This window comes from Microcaecilia unicolor, chromosome 13 (genome assembly GCF_901765095.1).
Source record: "Microcaecilia unicolor chromosome 13, aMicUni1.1, whole genome shotgun sequence".
In the NCBI taxonomy this organism is placed as follows: domain Eukaryota; kingdom Metazoa; phylum Chordata; class Amphibia; order Gymnophiona; family Siphonopidae; genus Microcaecilia; species Microcaecilia unicolor.
The window spans coordinates 9,789,626-9,812,820 of record NC_044043.1 but is presented as its reverse complement, the minus strand read 5'-3'; the positions used below and the strand labels follow the sequence as shown (position 1 = coordinate 9,812,820).

The 23,195-nt window shown below is 44.4% G+C and overlaps 1 protein-coding gene across 1 annotated transcript in view; it reads left to right on the top strand.

The window, feature by feature from the left end:
• Nucleotides 1–23,195, top strand: part of LRWD1 (leucine rich repeats and WD repeat domain containing 1) — a 117,685-nt gene that overhangs the window by 3,927 nt on the left and 90,563 nt on the right. Inside the window, exon 2 of the mRNA XM_030185862.1 lies at nucleotides 16,517–16,656. Within this exon, the coding sequence (XP_030041722.1) occupies nucleotides 16,577–16,656 (80 nt within the window). The 5' untranslated portion in view covers nucleotides 16,517–16,576. The remainder of the gene's footprint in view (nucleotides 1–16,516; nucleotides 16,657–23,195) is intronic.

The following is a 23,195-nucleotide window of genomic DNA, read 5'->3' as shown; positions in this document are numbered from 1 at the left end:
CTGTGCTTGGGATAATATCCTCCACCTTTTAAGACACTGCCTACCTGCTGGATAGTGATGGCACAAGGAAAGCAAGTTTGGTCCAGTGAAGACTAACTCAAAACAACCTGTTCCTTAGCTGGGCCCTAGTATTACCATATTGAAAATGCGACCATACCATACCACGCCTCTGTGGTTATGTTTCACTAATAAGTTAAACTATAAGTGGCTATCTTGAAAGGATTATATAACGTTTGGACTAGGGACACAAATATACACTTATTTGTTTAAATTTTAGAGTAGAAAAATAAGCACAAAATAGAGAGTTTAAAATTGCTATTAGCTATAATAATTTTAAGCTGTTTTAGTGATGTTCAATTGTTATTTCATGATATTTATATCAACCCAAATAGAGGAGTTTGACTCTTATATATATTGATAGTGTGGAGGTGTTCCTTTAAATTGGTGAGAACCAGATAGATTCACCCTTAAAGCTGTTAAATCTTAACAAAACGAACCTCAAATCTCCCAGCAAAGAACTCTGCAAAAATATTGTCAATCCCCTGCATAAATGGGAGTGGAGTACTATCATAGGTTCTGTTCAAGAGAGAATAGAGAAAAAACCCCCAACGTAAAAACTCATTAACTAGATGAGAAAACCGAAAGGGATAAAAAAACTCTCTTTCTCTCTTGAGCTTTGTATATAACTAATATATTTAAACGAACACCAGTATACCCAAACTATCCCAAAATAACTGACTTCAGCCAGTAAAGGACTGCCTACCTAAGTCCCATACGGGGGGGAAAACTGGAAGTTGAATTATTATACAGCTTTAAATATATATAATAATTTTAAACAGTATTCACAGCAGTATTGAGGAAAACCCTCTTTCAAATGCCAAAGAAATACTAATACAAAAAAATATATACAAAATTATTTATATCTACATATGGGAAACTTTCAAATAAATTAAAAAGCTGTCCCATAAGTAAAAAATTAAAAATGAAGAAAATCTTTCGTCCTCCACCTTTTAAGTCACTGCCTATCCAATTGAAACAGCTTTGGACTTGTTACAGATGGACCAACAATAACAACGTGGATAGAGCAGCTCATAGGTTTGCTTGCATAGGGTCCTGTTTACTAAGCTGCTTTATTGGTGCGTTAACTGTGTATGCGCCTACACAGCGCACGTTCTAATTGTAGGTGCATTAAAAACATTAATGCGCCTATCTATTAAACCTCCTTGGTTTGACCCATCTAGGTCGCCACTCATCCCAGAGCTGGCACTGGCCAAGATTTCAGGAAACTAGAGCAGCACAATAACAACTCTGTTAAGAAAACAACCTTTGTACAAGGATGTAGAAAACAATGGCTAATTGCTGAGATATTAAGACATAGGCCCTACATGACTAGATTCAGTAAATGGCACTCAAACTTTGGCACCAAAAGAAACCTGCACAGACAGCGTCCTTAGTTTGGGTGCTGTTTATAGAATAGCACTTAGAGCTGCGTTCCATGCCAAACTTCAGCGCGACGGTTTACACCAACTGAAAGCTGGTGTGAATCCTGACACATAATTGAGGCACAGATCCCTGGTATTCAGTAATACTGCATGCATCTTTAGTGAATGTCCGTGCTCCTTCCATAGCCACGCCCCCTTTTGAGTCGCACATTAAAAGATTGCACGGATCTTTTATAGAATAGCGCATAGCAAGATATGCACCCAAATCCAAAGTCAATTAACGCCAATAATTGATAGCACCCACTTATTGGTATTGGCTCATTAGCCAATTTAGTTTTATATGCATCAGAGTAGTGCGCAATTTTGCAAGCCAATTATAGAATCGGGGGAGGGGGGGAATGCTTGCCTCTGGCAAATTAGTAATGCTACTAGGGCATGGATCATACCTAAAATAACAACATAAATAGGGATACATAAACATATCAAACCATAACCTCAACCCATATATATACACCGATGATGTGACAATATACATCCCATTCAAACAAGACACCAAAGAAATCTCAAATGAAATCAATTAGAGTCTACACATCATGAACACATGGGCAAATACATTCCGCCTAAAACTGAACGCAGAAAAAACCCAATGCCTGATACTCGCCTCCCAATACAACACAACTGAATTCAACGTGTTAAACACACCAAACCTTAAACTCCCTATCTCAGAAACGCTAAAAATCCTTGGAGTGACTATCGACCGCCACCTAACACTCGAAACCCACGCAAACAACATAACCAAGAAGATGTTCTTCTGCATGTGGAAGTTGAAAAGGCTAAGACCATTCTTCCCAAGATTCGTCTTCCGCAGCCTAGTTCAATCCTTCGTCCTTAGCCACTTGGATTACTGCAACTCATTATACGCAGGATGCAAAGAGCAAATACTGAGGAAACTTCAGACAGCCCAGAACACAGCAGCCAGGCTCATCTTTGGAAAACCTAGATACGAAAGAGCAAAACCACTACGAGAGAAACTACATTGGCTTCCACTCAATGACCGCGTTACTTTTAAAGTCTGTACATTAGTCCATAAGATCATTTACGGCGAAGCCCCAGTGTACATGTCTGATTTAATAGACCTACCACTCAGAAACGCTAAAAGATCATCCCGAACTCACCTCAACCTCCACTACCCAACCTGCAAGGGCCTGAAATACAAGACGCTATACGCGTCAACCTTCTCCTACAAGAGCACGCAATCTTGGAATACACTACCGCGCAACCTAAGAATGATTAACGAACAAGCCTCCTTCCGTAAACTACTGAAGACTCACCTGTTTGAACAAACCTACGCAAAGAGCCAAAACACATAGAGACCACACTCACTGTTCACCAATGCAATGCACATCCACTTCTTATCCCTCATCCCGCTATCCAGTCAATCATATATTTATTCACAGAACTATATACACCAAATGTCTTGGTGTCCAACAATGAATGTTTTTTCCCATTGTCTCTTTCCAATGTTTCTAAGTTGATGTCCCATTGTTATATTCCCAATGATATTCGAATGTCTCGCACAACCCTGTTCAATGTAATCCATAACCTAGTTGTAACCAATGTATCTCTATTATTCATATCTTATTGTAAGCCACACTGAGCCCGCAAATAGGTGGGAAAATGTGGGATACAAATGCAATAAATAAATATATAAAAGTTAAAAATATGAAAAATTGTAAGCAAATCAAAAGCTAAAACCAAAAAAGCACTAGGTGTAGTAAAGAAAAAGGAAACACACATGGGGGGGGGGATGTGTCGGGTGGGGGGTTGGAGGGGTTGAGGGGGATGTATATTGCTAAAAGATTGGCATTGCTCCAGAGTTTTGATGTTTGGATTTTTGGTGTTAAATGATAAGCAATATGTCATCTAACGAGTTATTGTAAAGTTTGTGATCTTAGAGATAAAAAGTCATTTGACATTTAATGTTCACATTTGCCAAGATAATAATTGTAAAGAGGGGAGGGGGAGTAAAAAGGGAGAAAAGTGTTTGGCGATGTTGACTATGTTGTTGGAATATTGTTTTGTATATTGATTTATGCTGTATGAATATTCCAAGTTAACCTGTAACGTGATTGTCGTCAATAAAACAGTTTAAACATAAGAAAAAGGAAACACTAAAGGTACCCACCAGGTGATATATTTTACCTTAATATAAGTTACTAAGGGCACCTTTTACTAAAGTGTACTAATTGGGAATATAATCGGCGTCAGCATTTTATACACGCTAAATCCGCTAGTGCACCTTACTAAAAGGAGCCTTAAATGTTCAAAAGGCTACCTAAAGAGGGCTACCTAAGCCCAATGTGTACTCTTAAAAAGAAGATTACATATAAATCATCAGATCATATAAATATGCATACAGTAGCCTAAAAGAAAAAAAATCTATAATTAAATGGGTCATCTAGTGTTGACCTGATCATTATATCAAGGGCAACAGACATTTTGCTAGGACCACCTAGTACTGGTCTCGCGTAAAGAAATCCCGAAAAACAAATCAATAAAAGCACTAGCTTACATAAATCAGTACTTAAAAGGGTCATTTTATGCAGACCTCACCTTGAACAATTCATTGCATTTTCAGCAGGATCAGACAGCTTGTAAATACCCTGGAGTGCTGGTCTCGCATAAGGAGCAGAAGCTTTGAGAAATGCTAGTCACAGGAAAAAAAGGCATGTGAAACTTACAGGAACACATTAAATACAGATTTTACTGAAATAAGGAAAGGATCCTCAGGAGCTTAATCGAGATTGGATAGCAGAGCCGGTAGTGGGAGGTGGGGCTGGAGGTTGGGAGGCGGGGATAGTGCTGGGCAGACTTATACGGTCTATGCCAGAGCCGGTGGTTGGGAGGCGGGGCTAGTGCTGGGCAGACTTATACGGTCTGTGCCCTGAAGAGCACAGGTACAAATCAAAGTAGGGTATACACAAAAGTAGCACACATGAGTTGTCTTGTTGGGCAGACTGGATGGACCGTGCAGGTCTTTTTCTGCCGTCATCTACTATGTTACTAAGTATCCCCCAACCCCCTGGGGGCGGGGGGCAGGAGGGATAGTCATAAGCATTCTAAATCCACACTGAAAGATGCTTAAAAATCTCCGAAAAAAATGGTTTCTGCCTAACTTTATTTGATATACCACTCTTCCTCTGGACAGTAGCAGAGTGATGTATATTCAGTGGTGTGCTGGAGCGGGCTCTCAAGGGCTCGCGAGAGCCGTTTGTTAAGTTTTTAAGAATTTTGGGAGCCTCCCCATGGCTACTTTAACAACTGACTCCCAAAATGTGGGCTTGGGCCCCCTCCTGAATTCTCTTTTACTTTGCTGGCAGTGATGCTGGCCCCACTAGCCAAGTAAATAGACTGCTGCTGCTCCCCCCTGCTCCTTGTTTCTGACTCTGCGCATCAGGCTGGGACTTTTCATGCAAGCGCAAGAAGGTTCCATCATGCTGCTCAGAGCCAGAAACAAGCAGCAGAGAATGGTGGCAGTCCATTTATTGGCTGGTAGGGCTCGGCAAAGGTATGCCTAGCGTGCCCGCACAAGGGGGGGGAGAGAGAGGCATGTATCCCCCCCCCCCCCACACACACACACACACAAATTTCAGGGTCTGCTATGCCCGGAGAGAGAGCCCGTTGTGAAAAATTTGCCAGCACACCCCTGTGTATATTAAAAACAAAATTAAAGGGACATTACATAAAAATTGACCTAATACAAAAGTGATTTGTCTTTAATATATATATGCACAATAAAAAAAAACCAATCCAAAGAAGGTTCTCTGATTTATGACTATTTTTATTAATGTATTTTTGATGTATGTATAAGATTTTCTCAGGCCTTGGGGGGGGGGGGGGGGGGGTAGCTTCTTTGTGATACAGTGGGGGAAATAAGTATTTGATCCCTTGCTGATTTTGTAAGTTTGCCCACTGACAAAGACATGAGCAGCCCATAATTGAAGGGTAGGTTATTGGTAACAGTGAGAGATAGCACATCACAAATTAAATCCGGAAAATCACATTGTGGAAAGTATATGAATTTATTTGCATTCTGCAGAGGGAAATAAGTATTTGATCCCCCACCAACCAGTAAGAGATCTGGCCCCTACAGACCAGGTAGATGCTCCAAATCAACTCGTTACCTGCATGACAGACAGCTGTCGGCAATGGTCACCTGTATGAAAGACACCTGTCCACAGACTCAGTGAATCAGTCAGACTCTAACCTCTACAAAATGGCCAAGAGCAAGGAGCTGTCTAAGGATGTCAGGGACAAGATCATACACCTGCACAAGGCTGGAATGGGCTACAAAACCATCAGTAAGACGCTGGGCGAGAAGGAGACAACTGTTGGTGCCATAGTAAGAAAATGGAAGAAGTACAAAATGACTGTCAATCGACAAAGATCTGGGGCTCCACGCAAAATCTCACCTCGTGGGGTATCCTTGATCATGAGGAAGGTTAGAAATCAGCCTACAACTACAAGGGGGGAACTTGTCAATGATCTCAAGGCAGCTGGGACCACTGTCACCACGAAAACCATTGGTAACACATTACGACATAACGGATTGCAATCCTGCAGTGCCCGCAAGGTCCCCCTGCTCCGGAAGGCACATGTGACGGCCCGTCTGAAGTGTGCCAGTGAACACCTGGATGATGCCGAGAGTGATTGGGAGAAGGTGCTGTGGTCAGATGAGACAAAAATTGAGCTCTTTGGCATGAACTCAACTCGCCGTGTTTGGAGGAAGAGAAATGCTGCCTATGACCCAAAGAACACCGTCCCCACTGTCAAGCATGGAGGTGGAAATGTTATGTTTTGGGGGTGTTTCTCTGCTAAGGGCACAGGACTACTTCACCGCATCAATGGGAGAATGGATGGGGCCATGTACCGTACAATTCTGAGTGACAACCTCCTTCCCTCCGCCAGGGCCTTAAAAATGGGTCGTGGCTGGGTCTTCCAGCACGACAATGACCCAAAACATACAGCCAAGGCAACAAAGGAGTGGCTCAGGAAGAAGCACATTAGGGTCATGGAGTGGCCTAGCCAGTCACCAGACCTTAATCCCATTGAAAACTTATGGAGGGAGCTGAAGCTGCGAGTTGCCAAGCGACAGCCCAGAACTCTTAATGATTTAGAGATGATCTGCAAAGAGGAGTGGACCAAAATTCCTCCTGACATGTGTGCAAACCTCATCATCAACTACAGAAGACGTCTGACCGCTGTGCTTGCCAACAAGGGTTTTGCCACCAAGTATTAGGTCTTGTTTGCCAGAGGGATTAAATACTTATTTCCCTCTGCAGAATGCAAATAAATTCATATACTTTCCACAATGTGATTTTCCGGATTTAATTTGTGATGTGCTATATCTCACTGTTACCAATAACCTACCCTTCAATTATGGGCTGCTCATGTCTTTGTCAGTGGGCAAACTTACAAAATCAGCAAGGGATCAAATACTTATTTCCCCCACTGTATATCAATGTTTATGTATTGTCTCTTTAAAATCATTTTTACAGCAATTTTTAAAAACTTTTTTTGTGTGTGTGTGTGCAATTAAATTGCTTGTAACTGTTTTTAAAACGTTTCACTCGGCCACTTTTTCTTATTTGGCTTTTAATTACATTTCTTGTTTTTTAATTTTCTGATCAATTTGTAAGCCACAGTGGGATACAAATGGCTAATGTAATGTCCCTTCTGTCCCCTGGGGGTTGGGATACATAGAGGGGCATAATCGAACGAAAACGTCTATCTCCATGGGCGTTTATCTCCGAGAACGGGTCCGTGAAGGGGCGGACCGAACCGTATTTTGGGAAAAAATAGACGTCCATGTGTTATTCGACAATTTGGGAGCTGGGCGTTTTTGTTTTTCAGCGATAATGGAAAATGAAAGCGTCCAGCTCAAAAACGAATAAATCTAAGGCATTTGTTCGTGGGAGGGACCAGGAGTCGTAGTGCACTGGTCCCCCTCACATGCCAGGACACCAACCGGGCACCCTAGGGGGCACTTTTACAAAAAAAACCCAAAAAGGTAAAAGAGCTCCCAGGTGCATAGCACCCTTCCGTTGGGTGTTGAGCCCCCCAAATCCCCCTCAAAACCCACCACCCACAAGTCTACACCATTACTATAGCCCTAAGGGGTGAAGGGGGGCACCTACATGTGGGTACAGTGGGTTTGGGGGGGTTGGACGACTAATAAGCATTAAGCAGCACAATTGTAACAGGTGGGGGGGGGGGATGGGCCTAGGTCTACCTGCCTGACGTCCACTGCACCCCCTAATAACTGCTCCAGTGACCTGCATATTGCTGCCAGGGAGGTGGGTATGACATTTGAGGGTGAACATAAAAAGTTGTGAAACGGCATATTTTTGTGGTGGGAGGGTGTTTTGTGACCACTGGGGGAGTCAGGGGAGGTCATCGCCGACTCCCTCCAGTGGTCATCTGGTCATTTAGGGCACTTTTTGGGGCCCTATTCGTGGAAAAACAGGGTCCAGGAAAAGTGCCCTAAATTCTCGCTAAAAACGCATATTTCTTTTCCATTATCGGCGAAAGGCGCCTATCTCTGATCGGCCGATAACCACGCCCCAGTTCCGCCTTTGACACGCCCCCATCAACTTTGTCCGCATCCGCGACGGAGTGCAGTTGAAAACGTCCAAATTCGGCTTTCGATTATACCGCTTTATTCGTTTTTGTGAGATAAACGTCTATCTCCCGATTTGGGTCGCAATATAGGCGTTTTTCTTTTTCAATTATAAGCTGGATAGTATTTCAGTAGAATCCATAATTAATGAGGTGCTTAAGTTTCATATGCCTTTTATTTTCCTGTGACTGTCACTACATAAAGCTTCCGTTCCTTATGTGAGACCAGCACTCCATGGTCCTTCCAAGCTGTCTGATTGATCCTCCTGAATATGCAGTGAATTGTTTTATGCTGAGGTCAGTACAAAATGACCCTTTTTAAGTAAGATAGTAGATGGCGGCAGAGAAAGACCTGCATGGTCCATCCAGTCTGCCCAACAAGATAAAGATAAACTCATACGTGTTACTTTTTTTTGTTACCTGACCTTGATTTGTATCTGCCATTTTCAGGGCACAGACCGTAGAAGTCTGCCCTGCCTCCCTCCACCGGCTCTGCCACCCAATCTCCGCTAAGCTTCTGAGACTGGGTGGCAGAGCTTTTATTTAAGCCGGTGCTATTATTTGTATTTTGGGGATTTCTTTATGTGAGACCAGCACTAGATGGTCCTAGCAGCTACAGGGGTGAATATGCATGAGACTGATTTTCATGTACTTCTTCCTTTGCATGCAGATTCATCTCATGCATATTCATTGTGGAAATCTTGAGAACCCGACTGGGTTGTGGCCCCAAGGACCACGGTTGACCATACCTGTCCTAGCAAGATGTTCGTTTCCTTTGATATACAGAGGTCTTTTAGTGTTCAGATGACCACTAGATGACCCTTTTAATCGCAGATTTTTTTTTAAGGCATGACCACTGTATTCATATTCATATTATCTAAAGACCGAGCTCCTTGTCTTTCCACCCAAACCCTCTTCTCCTCTTCCCCCACTTTCCGTCTCTGTTGACAACGCCCTCATCCTCCCCGTCTCTTCAGCCCGCAATCTCAGAGTCATCTTCGACTCCTCCTTCTCCTTCTCTGCCCATATCCAGCAGACTGCTAAAACCTGTCGCTTCTTCCTCTTTAATATTAGCAAAATTTGCCCATTCCTCTCTGAACAGACCACCCGAACCCTCGTCCACTCGCTCGTTACCTCTCGTCTTGACTGTTGCAACCTTCTTCTCACTGGCCTCCCGCTTAGCCATCTATCCCCCCTTCAATCTGTTCAAAATTCCGCCGCACGTCTTATCTACCGCGTGAATCGATACTCTCATATCACCCCTCTCCTCAAGTCGCTTCACTGGCTCCCGATCCGCTACCATATACAGTTCAAGCTTCTCCTATTGACCTTCAAGTGCACTCAATCTGCAGCCCCTCTCTACCCTCCTCTCCCCGTATGTTCCCACCCGTAACCTCCGCTCTCAGGACAAATCACTACTATCTGTACCCTTCTCTACCACCGCTAACTCCAGACTCCACCCCTTCTGCCTCGCATCACCTTATGCCTGGAAAAGACTTCCCGAGCCCATACGCCATGCGCCCTCCCTGCCCATCTTCAAGTCCTTACTCAAAGCCCATCTCTTCTCTCTTGCTTTTGGCGCCTAACCACCTTCCCCATCCATGTCACCTCCACTGACTACATAGTTTATAACCTTTAGATTGTAAGCTACCTACATTGACTACCTAAGTTGTAAGTTACCTACACTGACTACATAGTTTGTAACCTTTAGATTGTAAGCTCTCTTGAGCAGGGACTGTCCTTCCCCATGCTAAACTTGTACAGCGCTGCGTAACCGTAGCAGCGCTATAGAAATGCTAAGTAGTAGTAGTAGTAGTAATGTATATGCAGCATAATACCTTATGAGTTTATCTTGTGGGGCAGATTGGATGGACCGTTCCGGTCTTTATCTGCCATCATCTACTTAACTACTACTACTACTACTATAAATCATTTCTATTGCACCACCAGTCGTACGCAGCGCTTCACAATTGAACATGAACATGAAGAAAAGACAGTCCCTGCTCAAAAGAGCTTACAATCTAGGGTAGGACAGACAGAAGGACACATAGGGAAAGATAAAGACCGGAACGGTCCATCCAGTCTGCCCAACAGGATAAACTCATTTTACATGGTATGTAATACTTTATATGTATACCTGAGTTTGATTTGTCCCTGCCTTTCTCAGGGCACAGACCGTGGAAGTACGCCCAGCACTGGTTTTACTGTAGAAGTCCGCCCAGCACTGGTTTTACCCTCCAATTACTGGCATTGCCACCCAATGTCCACTAAGATTCCGTAGATCCATTCCTTCTAAACAGGATTCCTTTGTGTTTATCCATGCACGTTTGAATTCCATTACCATTTTCCTCTCCACCACCTCCCGCAGGAGGGCATTCCACGTATTTACCACCCTTTCCATGAAAAAATACTTCCTGACATTACTCCTGAGTCTGCCCCCCTTCAACCTCAATTCATGTCCTCTAGTTCTACCACACAGCAGGGAGTAGGAAGGGAAGGCTCCTCCAAGAAACCGGGGAAGACGTATATTGTAAATCAAACCTTTATTCCAAGTTACACAGTGAAAAACTCGACTCGACACAGCTGTGTTTCGGCACTAAAAAGCGCCTTCCTCAGGAGTCTTATAGTGTACAGCTGATTTTGAATATTCAAATGAGAGAAGTGCTGGAGCAATCAACACATAACGGAGGTTTCTTTCGGCAGAGACATCGGATAAAATACCTATATCCGGTATTACGTAACACCAATATATCACAGATAATAGAATATACAAAATCAGCTTTACACTTTAAGACTCCCGAGAAAGGCGCATTTTAGCGCCGAAACACAGCTGTGTCGAGTCGAGTTTTTCACTGTGTAACTTGGAATACAGGTTTGATTTACAATATACGTCTTCCCCGGTTTCTTGGAGGAGCCTTCCCTTCCTACTCCCTGCTTTGTGCGTTTCCTTGCGTAGGATCCTAGCGTACCTCCACCTTCTTGGTGGCATTTTCCCCTCTAGTTCTACCACCTTCCCGTCTCCGGAAAAGGTTCGTTTGCAGATGAATACCTTTCAAATATTTGAACGTCTGTATCATGTCACCCCTGTTTCTCCTTTCCTCCAAGGTATACATGTTCAGGTCGGCAAGTCTCTCCTCGTATGGTTTGCAACGCAAATCCCATACCATTCTCGTAGCTTTTCTTTGCACCACTTCCAGTCTTTTTACAGTGCAGGAGTCTGACCGGATGATCACAGGTGCTGACAAGTAAATATGGACCCCCTGATATTCAAAGCCATTTAACTGGCCAGGAACAGCACCTGGCCGGTGAAATGGTACTTAGCCGGCTATCCACCAGTATTTAGTAGGAGATATCCGTCTGTCTCCTGCTGAATATTCCTAATTAGCATTTATTTATTTATTTATTACATTTGTACCCCGTGCTTTCCCACTCAAAGCAGGTTCAATGCGGCTTACATAGTAACAAGGATTACAGAGTAATGATGAAGAAATATAAATTAAGTATAGCAGAATTATAAAAGAAATAGGTACATAGAGAGGGGCAAAAGTGAAGGGAGTAGGAGAGGTATGATTTAGGGCCCGATTCTATATACGGCGCTTAAAATTAATGCACGGTAGGCAATCACGCCTAAGCGTTTTTCTAAATACCGCACGTAAATCTACGTTCCATATTTAGAATATGCTTAGGCGTAGTTCATGCGACTAAATCTACGCGTGCCCATTTACGCCAAGGAAAAGCTGGCCTAAATCCCTGCACGTAGATTTATGCGCGCTGTCCCATACTTTATAACAATGCACGTATATTTTGGAACACCCACAAAACACCCATTTCCATGCCCCCTAACCACGCCCCTTTTGCCTGCGTGGCGCAGTACATTACAGAATACGCTTAGCAATGTACTTTCGTAAATTCTAATTTTTCCAATTAGTGCTCGTTATCGCTTGTTAGCTGTTAATGTTTAACAGCTTATTAAAACAATTAATCTACACACACAGTTATAGAATACGCATAGATTTACGTGCATAAACGCGTAACTGTAGGCACACTATATAGAATCTGCGGGTTAGTAGATAGCTGGTTATATAGTAGCAACATTCCATGTAGAATCTCCAATAGTTTGCGAGTAGAATCTCCAATATCAACATTCCATGTAGAATCTCCAATAGTAGCAACATTCCATGTAGAATCTCCAATAGTATCTACATTTGTACCCTGCGCTTTCCCACTCATGGCAGGCTCAAATCGGCTTACATGGGGCAATGGAGAGGGTTAAGTGACTTGCCCAGAGTTCCACTAGCAACATTCCATGTAGAAGTCGGCCCTTGCAGATCACCAATGTGGCCGCGCAGGCTTCTGCTTCTGTGAGTCTGACGTCCTGCACAGAAACAGAAGCCTGCGCAGCCTTCTACATGGAATGTTGCTAGTGGAATAGCAACATTCCATGTAGAATCTCCAATATTCCATGTAGAATCTCCAATAGTAGCAACGTTCCAAGTAGAATCTCCAATAGTAGCAACATTCCATGTAGAATCTCCAATAGTATCTATTTTATTTTTGTTACATTTGTACCCTGCGCTTTCCCACTCATGGCAGGCTCAATGCGGCTTACATGGGGCAATGGAGGGTTAAGTGACTTGCCCAGAGTCACAAGGAGCTGCCTGTGCCTGAAGTGGGAATCGAACTCAGTTCCTCAGGACCAAAGTCCACCACCCTAACCACTAGGCCATTCCTCCACTGTTGCTACTATTAGAGATTCCACTAGCAACATTCCATGTAGAAGTCGGCCCTTGCAGATCACCAATGTGGCTGCGCAGGCTTCTGCTTCTGTGAGTCTGACGTCCTGCACGTACGTGCAGGACGTCAGACTCACAGAAACCGAAGCCTGCGCAGCCTTCTACATGGAATGTTGCTAGTGGAATAGCAACATTCCATGTAAAATCTCCAATAGTTTGCGTGTAGAATCTCCGATAGTAGCAACGTTCCAAGTAGAATCTCCAATAGTAGCAACATTCCATGTAGAATCTCCAATAGTATCTATTTTATTTTTGTTACATTTGTACCCTGCGCTTTCCCACTCATGGCAGGCTCAATGCGGCTTACATGGGGCAATGGAGGGTTAAGTGACTTGCCCAGAGTTCCACTAGCAACATTCCATGTAGAAGTCGGCCACTTGCAGATCACCAATGTGGCCGTGCAGGCTTCTGCTAGTCAGACTCACAGAAACTGAAGCCTGCGCAGCCTTCTACATGGAATGTTGCTAGTGGAATAGCAACATGCCATGTAGAATCTCCAATAGTAGCAACAGAACCTCAAATAGTAGCAACATTCCATGTAGAATCTCCAACAGTAGCAACATTCCATGTAGAATCTCAAATAGTATCTATTTTATTTTTGTTACATTTGTACCCTGTGCTTTCCCACTCATGGCAGGCTCAATGCGGCTTACATGGGGCAATGGAGGGTTAAGTGACTTGCCCAGAGTCACAAGGAGCTGCCTGTGCCTGAAGTGGGAATCAAACTCAGTTCCTCAGGACCAAAGTCCACCACCCTAACCACTAGGCCACTCCTCCACTGCTGTATAGATTACACGATATATAAATGTGATAAATAAGAATACTGATGCACACATCTGCCAAGACTTCAGTGATTGTAGGGAGAGGGTCACATCCAGAGGCCGACTTTAAATTACAGAATCCAAGGACAATCAGGAAGGGACAGCAGCATTGAAGAAGTTTTACAACTACAAATATAAAAACAAATGCAGAACACGAGGACAGCATAGGTATCGCAAAGCAAAATTATTTCAGAGGAGGAAATACTATAGATTAAGAGATTATGGTATTAGGGTTCAAAGGATAGACCCAGGAAAAATATCTGAAACTATTTCTTCACAGAAAATGTGGGGAATGCATGGAGCAACCATCCAAGGGAGGTGGTGGAGACGCAGGCAGAAGAAACAAAACGGACAAAATAAATCACATGAACACATCCCTAGGGTGCGGAGGCTGTGACACTGCAAGGCCTGAATGACAGCATCGCAGGGTCAAGTTTCACTTGGCAGAAATGGGAAGGGAGTTGTAAAGTTGATAACTTTGTAAAAGACTATGAACACAAAAGCATAACTGAAAATATTTTTGGTTTTGCTGGACCATCTCACATAGGGCATCTCTTACATAAGTACATAAGTAATGCCATACTGGGAAAAGACCAAAGGTCCATCGAGCCCAGCATCCTGTCCACGACAGCGGCCAATCCAGGCCAAGGGCACCTGGCAAGCTTCCCAAACTTACAAACATTCTATACATGTTATTCCTGGAATTTTGGATTTTTCCAAGTCTGTTTAGTAGCGGTTTATGGACTTGTCCTTTAGGAAACTGTCCAATCCCTTTTTAAACTCTGCTAAGCTAACCGCCTTCACCACTTTCTCCGGCAACGAATTCCAGAGTTTAATTACACGTTGGGTGAAGAAAACTAATGGTTGGTATGCATAGTATCTGCCAAAGGGCCCATTTTTTTTTTAGCTCTGCAGCAGATAGCACACACCAAAGTATAGGGCCCTTTTACAAAAGAGTGAAAGGGCACTGGCTTGGTGTGCTGCAATTTGACCCTACCGCCCTGTGCCAATTCCAGTGCTAGAAAATGTTTTATTTTTCTAGTGCTGGGGGCAATACCCAGTGGTATATGAGGTATAACATAAGAACAAAAGTGTTGCCATACTGGGACAGACCAAAGGTCCTTCAAGCCCAGCATCCTGTTTCCAACAGTGGCCAATTCAGGTTACAAATACCTGGCAGGATCCCAAAACAGTACAATACATTTTATGCTGCTTATCCTGGAATTAAGCAATGGATTTTCCCTAAGTCTATTTTAATAATGGCTTAAGAAAAGTCATTAAGTAAGTATTTTTAAATATGAAGTTTTATTGATATGCTTATGTGCTTATATATTGATTTATATGTAGATGACATTTTCATCACTGTTTTATATGGAGGTAGAGACAAACAATGACAGAATTTTTAAGAAAGCATGGGTTAAGCACAAGAGGTATAAGGTTATGAAGAAGTAAGGAGAAAGTTGGGTATCTATCCAGCTTATTTTCGAAGGAGATCGCCGGCCATCTTCCGACACAAATCGGAAGATCTCCTGAACCCGGCCAAATCGGTATAATGGAAAGCCGTTTTTGGCCAGCGCCAACTGCTTTCCGTCGCGGAGCCGGCCAAACTTCAAGGAAGGGTACAGAAGGCGGGGTGGGGGCGTGGTTACGAGATGGACGGCTTCGCCTGATAATGGAAAAAAGATGGCCGGCTCTGACGAGTATTTCGCCGGCTTCACTTGGTCCATTTATTCTTAGGACCAAGTCTCAAAAAAGTGCCCCAATTGACCAGATGACCACCGGAGGGAATCGAGGATCACCTCCCCTTACTCCCCCAGTGGTCACCAACCCCCTCCCACCCTAAAAAAAGAAAAACAAAAGTTTTTTGCCAGTCTCTATGCCAGCCTCAAATGTCATACCCAGCTCCTTGACAGCAGTATGCAGGTCCCTGGAGCAGTATTTAGTGGGTGCAGTGCACTTCAGGCAGGTGGACCCAGGCCCATCCCCCCCTACCTGTTACACTTGTGGTGGTAAATGTTGAGCCCTCCAAAAAAACCCAAATCCCACTGTACCCACATGTAGGTGCCCCCCTTCACCCCTTAGGGCTATGGTAGTGGTGTACAGTTGTGGGGAGTGGGTTTTGGGGGGGATTTGGGGGGCTCAGCACCCAAGGTAAGGGAGGTATGCACCTGGGAGCAATTTTTGAAGGCCACTGCAGTGCCCCCAAAGGTGCCTGGTTGGTGTCCTGGCATGTCAGGGGGGGCCAGTGCACTACAGATGCTGGCTCCTCCCACAACCAAATGCCTTGCATTTGGCCAGGTTTGAGATTGCCGGCATTAGTTTCCATTATTGCCGGAAACCGATGCCGGCCATCTCTAAAGGCAGCCCAAATGCTGACATTTGGCCGGCTCCAACCGTATTATCGAAACAAAAGATAGCCGGCAATCTTTTTCAATAATACGGTTCTGCCGCCGCTTTACGGCACCAGCCATATAGTCCCCCTCCACGGTACTGCAGCAAGAATAGAGTTACATAAGAATTGCCATACTGGGTCAGACCAATGGTCCATCCAGCCCAGTATCCTGTTTCCAACAGGTAGGTAGATGAACTTGAGGTCCTTATCTACTGTCTCGTATTGTATTTTTCGTTTATGTTTTTATATTAGGCAGTGGCTCTGGTCTCTGTAGGGGATTGAAGATGTTTCTGATTTGTCAGTTGTTTTTCACAAGAGTCTATGGTTACACTCGGTGTCTTTTACTTCCATTGGGATAACATTTTTAACCAGTTGATTCTGTTTCTTTAGGAGGGGTTTTCCAAGGTTATTAAGAGTCCCTTTGTTTGAAAAATTGGACAAGGAATCAAAATGACAAAGCTTACTACCAAACTTCTCTTGGAAAGAGGACTTCCAAAATCTACCCAGCTGCGAAATCTGAACACCCTGAAGTATGTAAATGCTGAAACTGCGAGTCATTTATTCCCTAAACTCCAGACTGAGCTTTCTTTGTTTACTGCACTTAAAACCAAGTATCTGTTACAAGATCAGAGTTTGGCCAAAATTTGCCAGGTGTCAGTTTGAGCTATTTCATCCTTTGACTCAAATCAAGGAGATGACGGCTCTACTATATGGGAGAGCTGTCTTTGCTCCGAGGGTTGCAGAGAGAACGGACAGAAGCCTAACAGGACAGTAGTTTGTATTTAAAGAAGGGATCCAATGTTTGAAATAACAAACAATGCATGAACAAGCCAAGTGAAAGTGTCTGGCTGCACAGTAAGCTTCCTTTCCAACAGTGGATGCTAGGTATCTTGCCTAGACTCGGAGGCTCCCTGTTGCAAGTGTTGTTTATTTGCAGTCTATTTAAGAGGAACACAAAACACTGAATGACATGGAGGGGCATAATCGACCAGAAACGCCTATCTCCATGGGCGTTAATCTCCGAGAACGGGTCCGTGAAGGGGCGGAGTGAACCGTATTTTTTAAAAAAAATAGACGCCCATGCTTTATTCGCCAAGGTGTGAGCTGGGCGTTTTTGCTTTTCACCGATAATGGAAAATGAAATCGCCCAGCTCAAAAACGAATAAATGCAAGGCATTTGTTCGTGGGAGGGGCCAGGATTCATAGTGCACTGGTCCCCCTCACATGCCAGGACACCAACCGGGCACCCTAGGGGGCACTTTTACAAAAACAAAAAAAAAGGTAAAAGAGCTCCCAGGTGCATAGCACCCTTCCCTTGGGTGTTGAGCCCCCCAAATCCCCCTCAAAACCCACTGCCCACAAGTCTACACCAGTACTATAGCCCTAAGCGGTGAAGGGGGGCACCTACATGTGGGTACAGGGGGTTTGGGGGGGGGTTGGACGACTAGTAGCATTAAGCAGCACAATTGTAACAGGTAGGGGGGGGATGGGCCTGGGTCCACCTGCCTGACGTCCACTGCACCCACTAACAACTGTTCCAGGGACCTGCATACTGCTGCTTGGGAGGAGGGTATGACATTTGAGGGTGAAAGTAAAAAGTTGTGAAACATCATTTGTTGTGGTGGGAGGGGGTTAGTGACCACTGGGGGAGTCAGGGGAGGTCATCCCCGACTCCCTCTGGGGGTCATCTGGTCATTTAGGGCACTTTTTGGGGCCTTATTCGTCAAAAAACAGGGTCCAGGAAAAGTGCCCTAAATTCTAGCTACAAACGCATCCATTATCGGCGAAGGGCGCCCATCTCTGTTCGGGTGATAACCACGCCCCAGTTCCGCCTTCACCACGCCTCCGACACTCCCCCGTCAACTTTGTCCGCATCCGCGACGGAGTGCAGTTGAAAGCGTCCAAAGTTCGGCTTTCGATTATGCCGCTTTATTTGTTTTTGTGAGAAGAACGCCCATCTCCCGATTTAGGTCGGAACTTGGGCGTTATTCTCGTTCGATTATAAGCAGGATGGTGTGCCAACTGCCGATTAGCGCTGTGAATGCCCCCGCGGTAGAAAATGGAAAATGATATTCAACCGCAGGTTTTCGGCACACGCCGAACTCTGAATTACCACCTGGCGCGCATGCTAGCCAGGCGGTAATGCCGATTTGACGTGCGCTGCAAGCGCATAGGCCCTTACGTACATTTCTAAAAGGGCCCCTAGATTGCTGACTCATATCGGCCTTAGGTCAACAGAGACAATAGATTTTGCAGAGTGAAAACTATCCAGTGGCATTTGTGAAATGTGGACTGAGAATTAGACAAACCATAACCGTAACACTTATAAAACCAGCATTACAATTAGCACCGATTGTTTGGCGTATGGATATTTTTTTCTATTGGTCATGCGCTAATGTACTCAGTACATGGTAATTGCTAGGATTTAACGCTGGATCTCTTAGTGACTCCTGTGTAGGAGGTGCTAAGTGATTTAGCATTAATTCAACTGTTATCCAGGTAACGCACCTTACCTAGAATGCACTAGCAGGATAATGTTGCCATGTCTTCTCCCAGAAAATTCCGAAAAGGCGCATGCTAACAGGTATATTATTTTTATTTATTTATTGCATTTGTATCCCACATTTTCCCACCTATTTGCAGGCTCAATGTATTACCACAGAATGCCTTAACGCTGTCATGCAGTACCACCCTTAGTGTTCGTTAAGGGCTTAACACCCCTTAGTAAATATGCCCCAATGTTATTTGTTTTTATCAATGTTAGTCTTCCCTTTTTTTTTACTGTTGTAACTTTTGTGCAGATCCCTGGTTTAGGACTGATTTAAATGGCAGAAAATAAGTTTCTTTTAATGTATTCAACCATGCTTCTTTCACCTTTCACTGCACAGTAAGTGCAAAAAAAGCCTAATTCATAATTTTGTGAGAGCATAGTGAAATGTGAGTGTCGGGTGCAGTTTTTATTTTAATTCAATGACTATGTAGCTTATGAATTTTTTTAAGGTTTGAAACACAAACTGGGATAGAACTAGATTTTCCACGAAAGGTATTCTGAACCTACAGCAAAATTGCTGTGTTTTTGAATTTATAATCTCTCTTAGCTACTGCATTATTCAGTTATTACTTTTCTGTAATCTCTTTTAAATGTTCATTCTGCTCTTATACAATTGTACAAAGTTGCACACAGAGAGCGTTAAATCTCTACAGGACATAAGTCAAATATCTTTCCTTGTCTGGCCATACACAAATGGGTATTATCCCCTTCTACCAGCAGATGGAGGTAGTGAAAAAGCTGATCTTTACCACTGGTATAACCTGAGTAGAAAGTTCCAGTATTTTCTCTACCTCTAGCAGATTGTGCTGACTGGTGATCCTGGACTAGCTTCCCGCGCTGCTGGCTGAGAGGCTCAACTATGCTGTGCAGTATTAGCCGCTCCCAGCTTACTTGGCCCACAGACAGGACCTGGTTGAGTGAGGGGGAGGAGGGAATGGGACTTGATATATACTGTCTTTCTGTGGTTTTTGCAACTACATTCAAAGCGGTTTACATAGTGTATATAGGTTCTTATATGTACCTAGGTTAATGAATCAGACATTATAGCCTGTTCATTAAATACCAATAAAACATAAAGGGCCCTGTTTACTAAGGCACATTAGCATTTTTAACGCACCTACAATTAACTCACGCGCTAACTGTGTAGGCGTCTATAGGGATATTGTAGGCGTGCACATGGTTAACGCACGTTAAGTGTTAACACACCTATGACCCGGCTTAGTAAACAGGGCCCCAAAAGTTAACAATAAAGAAGATAAAGCTACAAATTAAAAGGATGAATTTGTCAACTTTTCCCAAAGACAAGTAAATAAACAAAAAAGAAGAAAAATCAGTTGGAACGATAAACTTCCAGTGTGTTTCATTTTTGAAGCTGATGCATGTTAGGATGGAGAGATTCTAGGGGTGTTTCATAGTTTTTATGTAGGATAACCCAGTTCCACCACATGTGATATGAAAGTTGTGAGTTGTCTTTCCAGTGGTTAATTATAAGCTTAAGAGCAAGGAAAACTTATCTACCCCAACTTGACATTTCGTCCTTTAGATTGTAAGCTCTTCCGAGCAGGGACCGTCCTTAATTGTTAATTTGTACAGCGCTGCGTAACCCTAGTAGCGCTCTAGAAATGTTAAGTAGTAGTAGTAGTAAATGAAATAAAAATATATCTGTGAGCCCAGATAGAGTAGGGAGACAGTGGAGATGTGGAGCCCTAGGCTGAGGTCAGCCCGAGCAGGTGGGCATGCCTGCTGGCAGGCACTACAGTGTCTGCTAGAGCTGGTGCTGCTGGCTCTGTCTGCCCTTCTTGTGATGGGCTCGGAGGGTTGCTGGAGCTGATGCTGCTTCTCCTAGCACTGAAGTCTCAAAACCCACGGTCCCGATGTTTCCAGCGGAAGCAGCAGCTATCTTGTCTCTGTTTGTTTTTTTTCTGCTTATTCTTAGCAGCAGGAGCCGGCTCGTTCCCATCAGGAGTTGAGGGGGAGGGGGGGCGTTCCTTCCTACCTACCTACCTTAGGTCTGCCTGCAGGAAGAAGTCCCACTGGGGCCCCTGGGACATTTTGGCTCCAGAGCTTAACCCAGATGGTTAAGCAAGCCGTGCAGACTGAGGCTGGCCCCTTGACTATAGTGGGGCCCCTGGGGGCCCAGATGGCACCCAAAACAGGGCCCCGGCTGGTGATAAGTGACTCAGGAGAGTTCTGGGGGTTCCTGATGTCCTTGTCGGCTCAGGAGCAGCAGCAGAGGACGTGGACCTCCAGTCCTCCTTAGACTCGGACTATGAGGATTCTCCCCCCTTCGGAGGAAGCAGAAGAGTAGTCCCATGTGATCCGGCTCTTCTGTTGGTAGTAACCCTCTCATCCCATTGATGAGGTTACAGAAGTCCTTGGGATGCTTAAGACTCTTGTTGCGGACCCCTCTGAAATGGACCCGCTGTTGGAGGGCCTCACGGGGGCCCCTTGTAGCATTTCCTGCTTCATAAGGCCCTCACTTGCATGATGCTGGCAGCATGGAAGACCCCAGATGGGACCCTTCAACAGGGCCAGGACTCTTTATTGTCTTCATACCTTCACATTGGAGAAAGTTGAGAGGTATTGGTCATTCCCTAAGGTGGACACACGGGTCACAGCACTCACCAGAGCGACTGTGGGTACCTGTACAGGGGGTTCGACCAGCAGGTGTGAACAGCAGTTTCACTTAGCCTTTTCTGTGGGGGCTTCCAGTGTTTAGCCTATGTGGCGAGAGCTATGCTGCATTGACCTCCCTGGCAGATCCTCTTCGACCTGGTTTTGCTTTTCTTTCCAGTCACTGGCCACCTTGGTTGTGGGGTGGTGCTGGCTGTGGCTTCGTAATTGGGTCACGGTTGCGGCCTCCTAAGAAGACTCTCAGGTCAGCTACCTTTTAGTGAGTGCCTGCAGTTTGGAGAGAAGCTGGTGAAGGATATGGGGGTGGCTCAGCCTCTGCATCTCCCGGAGCCCAGACAAAAGGGTGCTCAATGGCAATCCGCCTTTAGAGGAGCAGGCCTCTTTCGGTGGCCTGGCACTCGCTGCATTGGAGAGATCCTTTAAATTAGGTTCCTTATGGGAGATTCTTTAAACTAGGTTCAGAATGCTGCTACACTCCTTATTGCGGGCTGGTCCCGCTTTCAGCACGTAGCACCAATTTTGTATGGCTTATATTGACTTCTGGTTCTGGAGGAGAGTACTTTAAAAATTCTGTTACTTATCCATAGGCCTTAAAGAAGGAATCTACTATTTATTTTGTCCTCTGCTTTACAACAGTACGTCCCAAGTCATCTGCTCTGGTCAGAGAATGCTGCCAGGCTTCTTGTCGCATCATTTTGAAGCTTCTAATATAAAAGAACTCGAGTACCTTTTCTATTGCAAGTCCAACAATGTGCAACTTATTACTCTTATATATTTGGAAAATTACTGACACTGCAGTTTTAAGAAATTGTTGAAGCATCCTTTATTTAAGGTTTACCATCTGCTGTAAATTTACTGCTGTGAACGTAAGGATAAGGGACTGGAGGGGTCAGAAAGGGAGCACACACACCTACCAACTGCGTGCACAGTTGGCTTTCTTTATTGTGAACATAAGGCATACATCACGTTGTGCCTGAAAACTGGCACACGTGGAGGGGCATAATCGAACGCGAACGCCCATTTGTAAAAACGTCCATCTCCGAGAACGGGTCCGTGAAGGGGCGGGCCGAATCGTATTTTCGAAAAAGATGGACGTTTATCTTTGGTTTCGAAAATACGGTTTGTGCCGGGCAAATGCATAGGATTTGGGCGTTTTTTTGAGCTAGGCGTTTTTGTTTTTCAGCGATAATCGAAACCAAAGCGCCCCAGCTCAAAAACGAACAAATCCAAGGCATTTGGTCGTGGGAGGGGCCAGCATTGGTAGTGTTCTGGTCCCCCTGAGTTGCCTCTATGCCAGCCTCAAATATCATCCCAAGCTCCATGACAGCAGTATGCAGGCAAATGGACCCATGCAGAGAGCAAAAATCAGAAGAAAAAAAAAAACATGCAAGTGCAGTTGGGGACGTCCAAATTAAAAAAAATAGTAAAAGGGAGATTTGAACCAGCCACCTTCTGATTCCCAGGCCAGTGCTCTAAGCACTGCACCACATGAATCAGTTGCTTAGACGTCCTTCCCTTTCCATTAAGTCCCTCCAAGTTTCTGTCAGCCAATCACAGCTCATTTAGCTGACAAGATTAGAGAGAACATTGGTAGTGTGTATGTTGGTTATTGTCTTAGATGGTGGTATGTTGGATGATTGACTTGTTATGATTTAGTTTTTTTGATTTATGTATGTTACCTGTGGGGATATGTGAATAAATCTAAACTAAACCTACGAGGTCCAAAGAGAGCCAGTGCCCCGGGCTCCTCAGGCGGGATTGCGACAGCCAGACCTGCCCAATGAGGGTGTGCGGAGCCCCTCGGTGGTTTCGGTAGGAGGCAGACCGTGTGTCTCTTCTGCTTTGATTAGGCCTACATTACCTCATATCAGTGGGCTCTGGAGG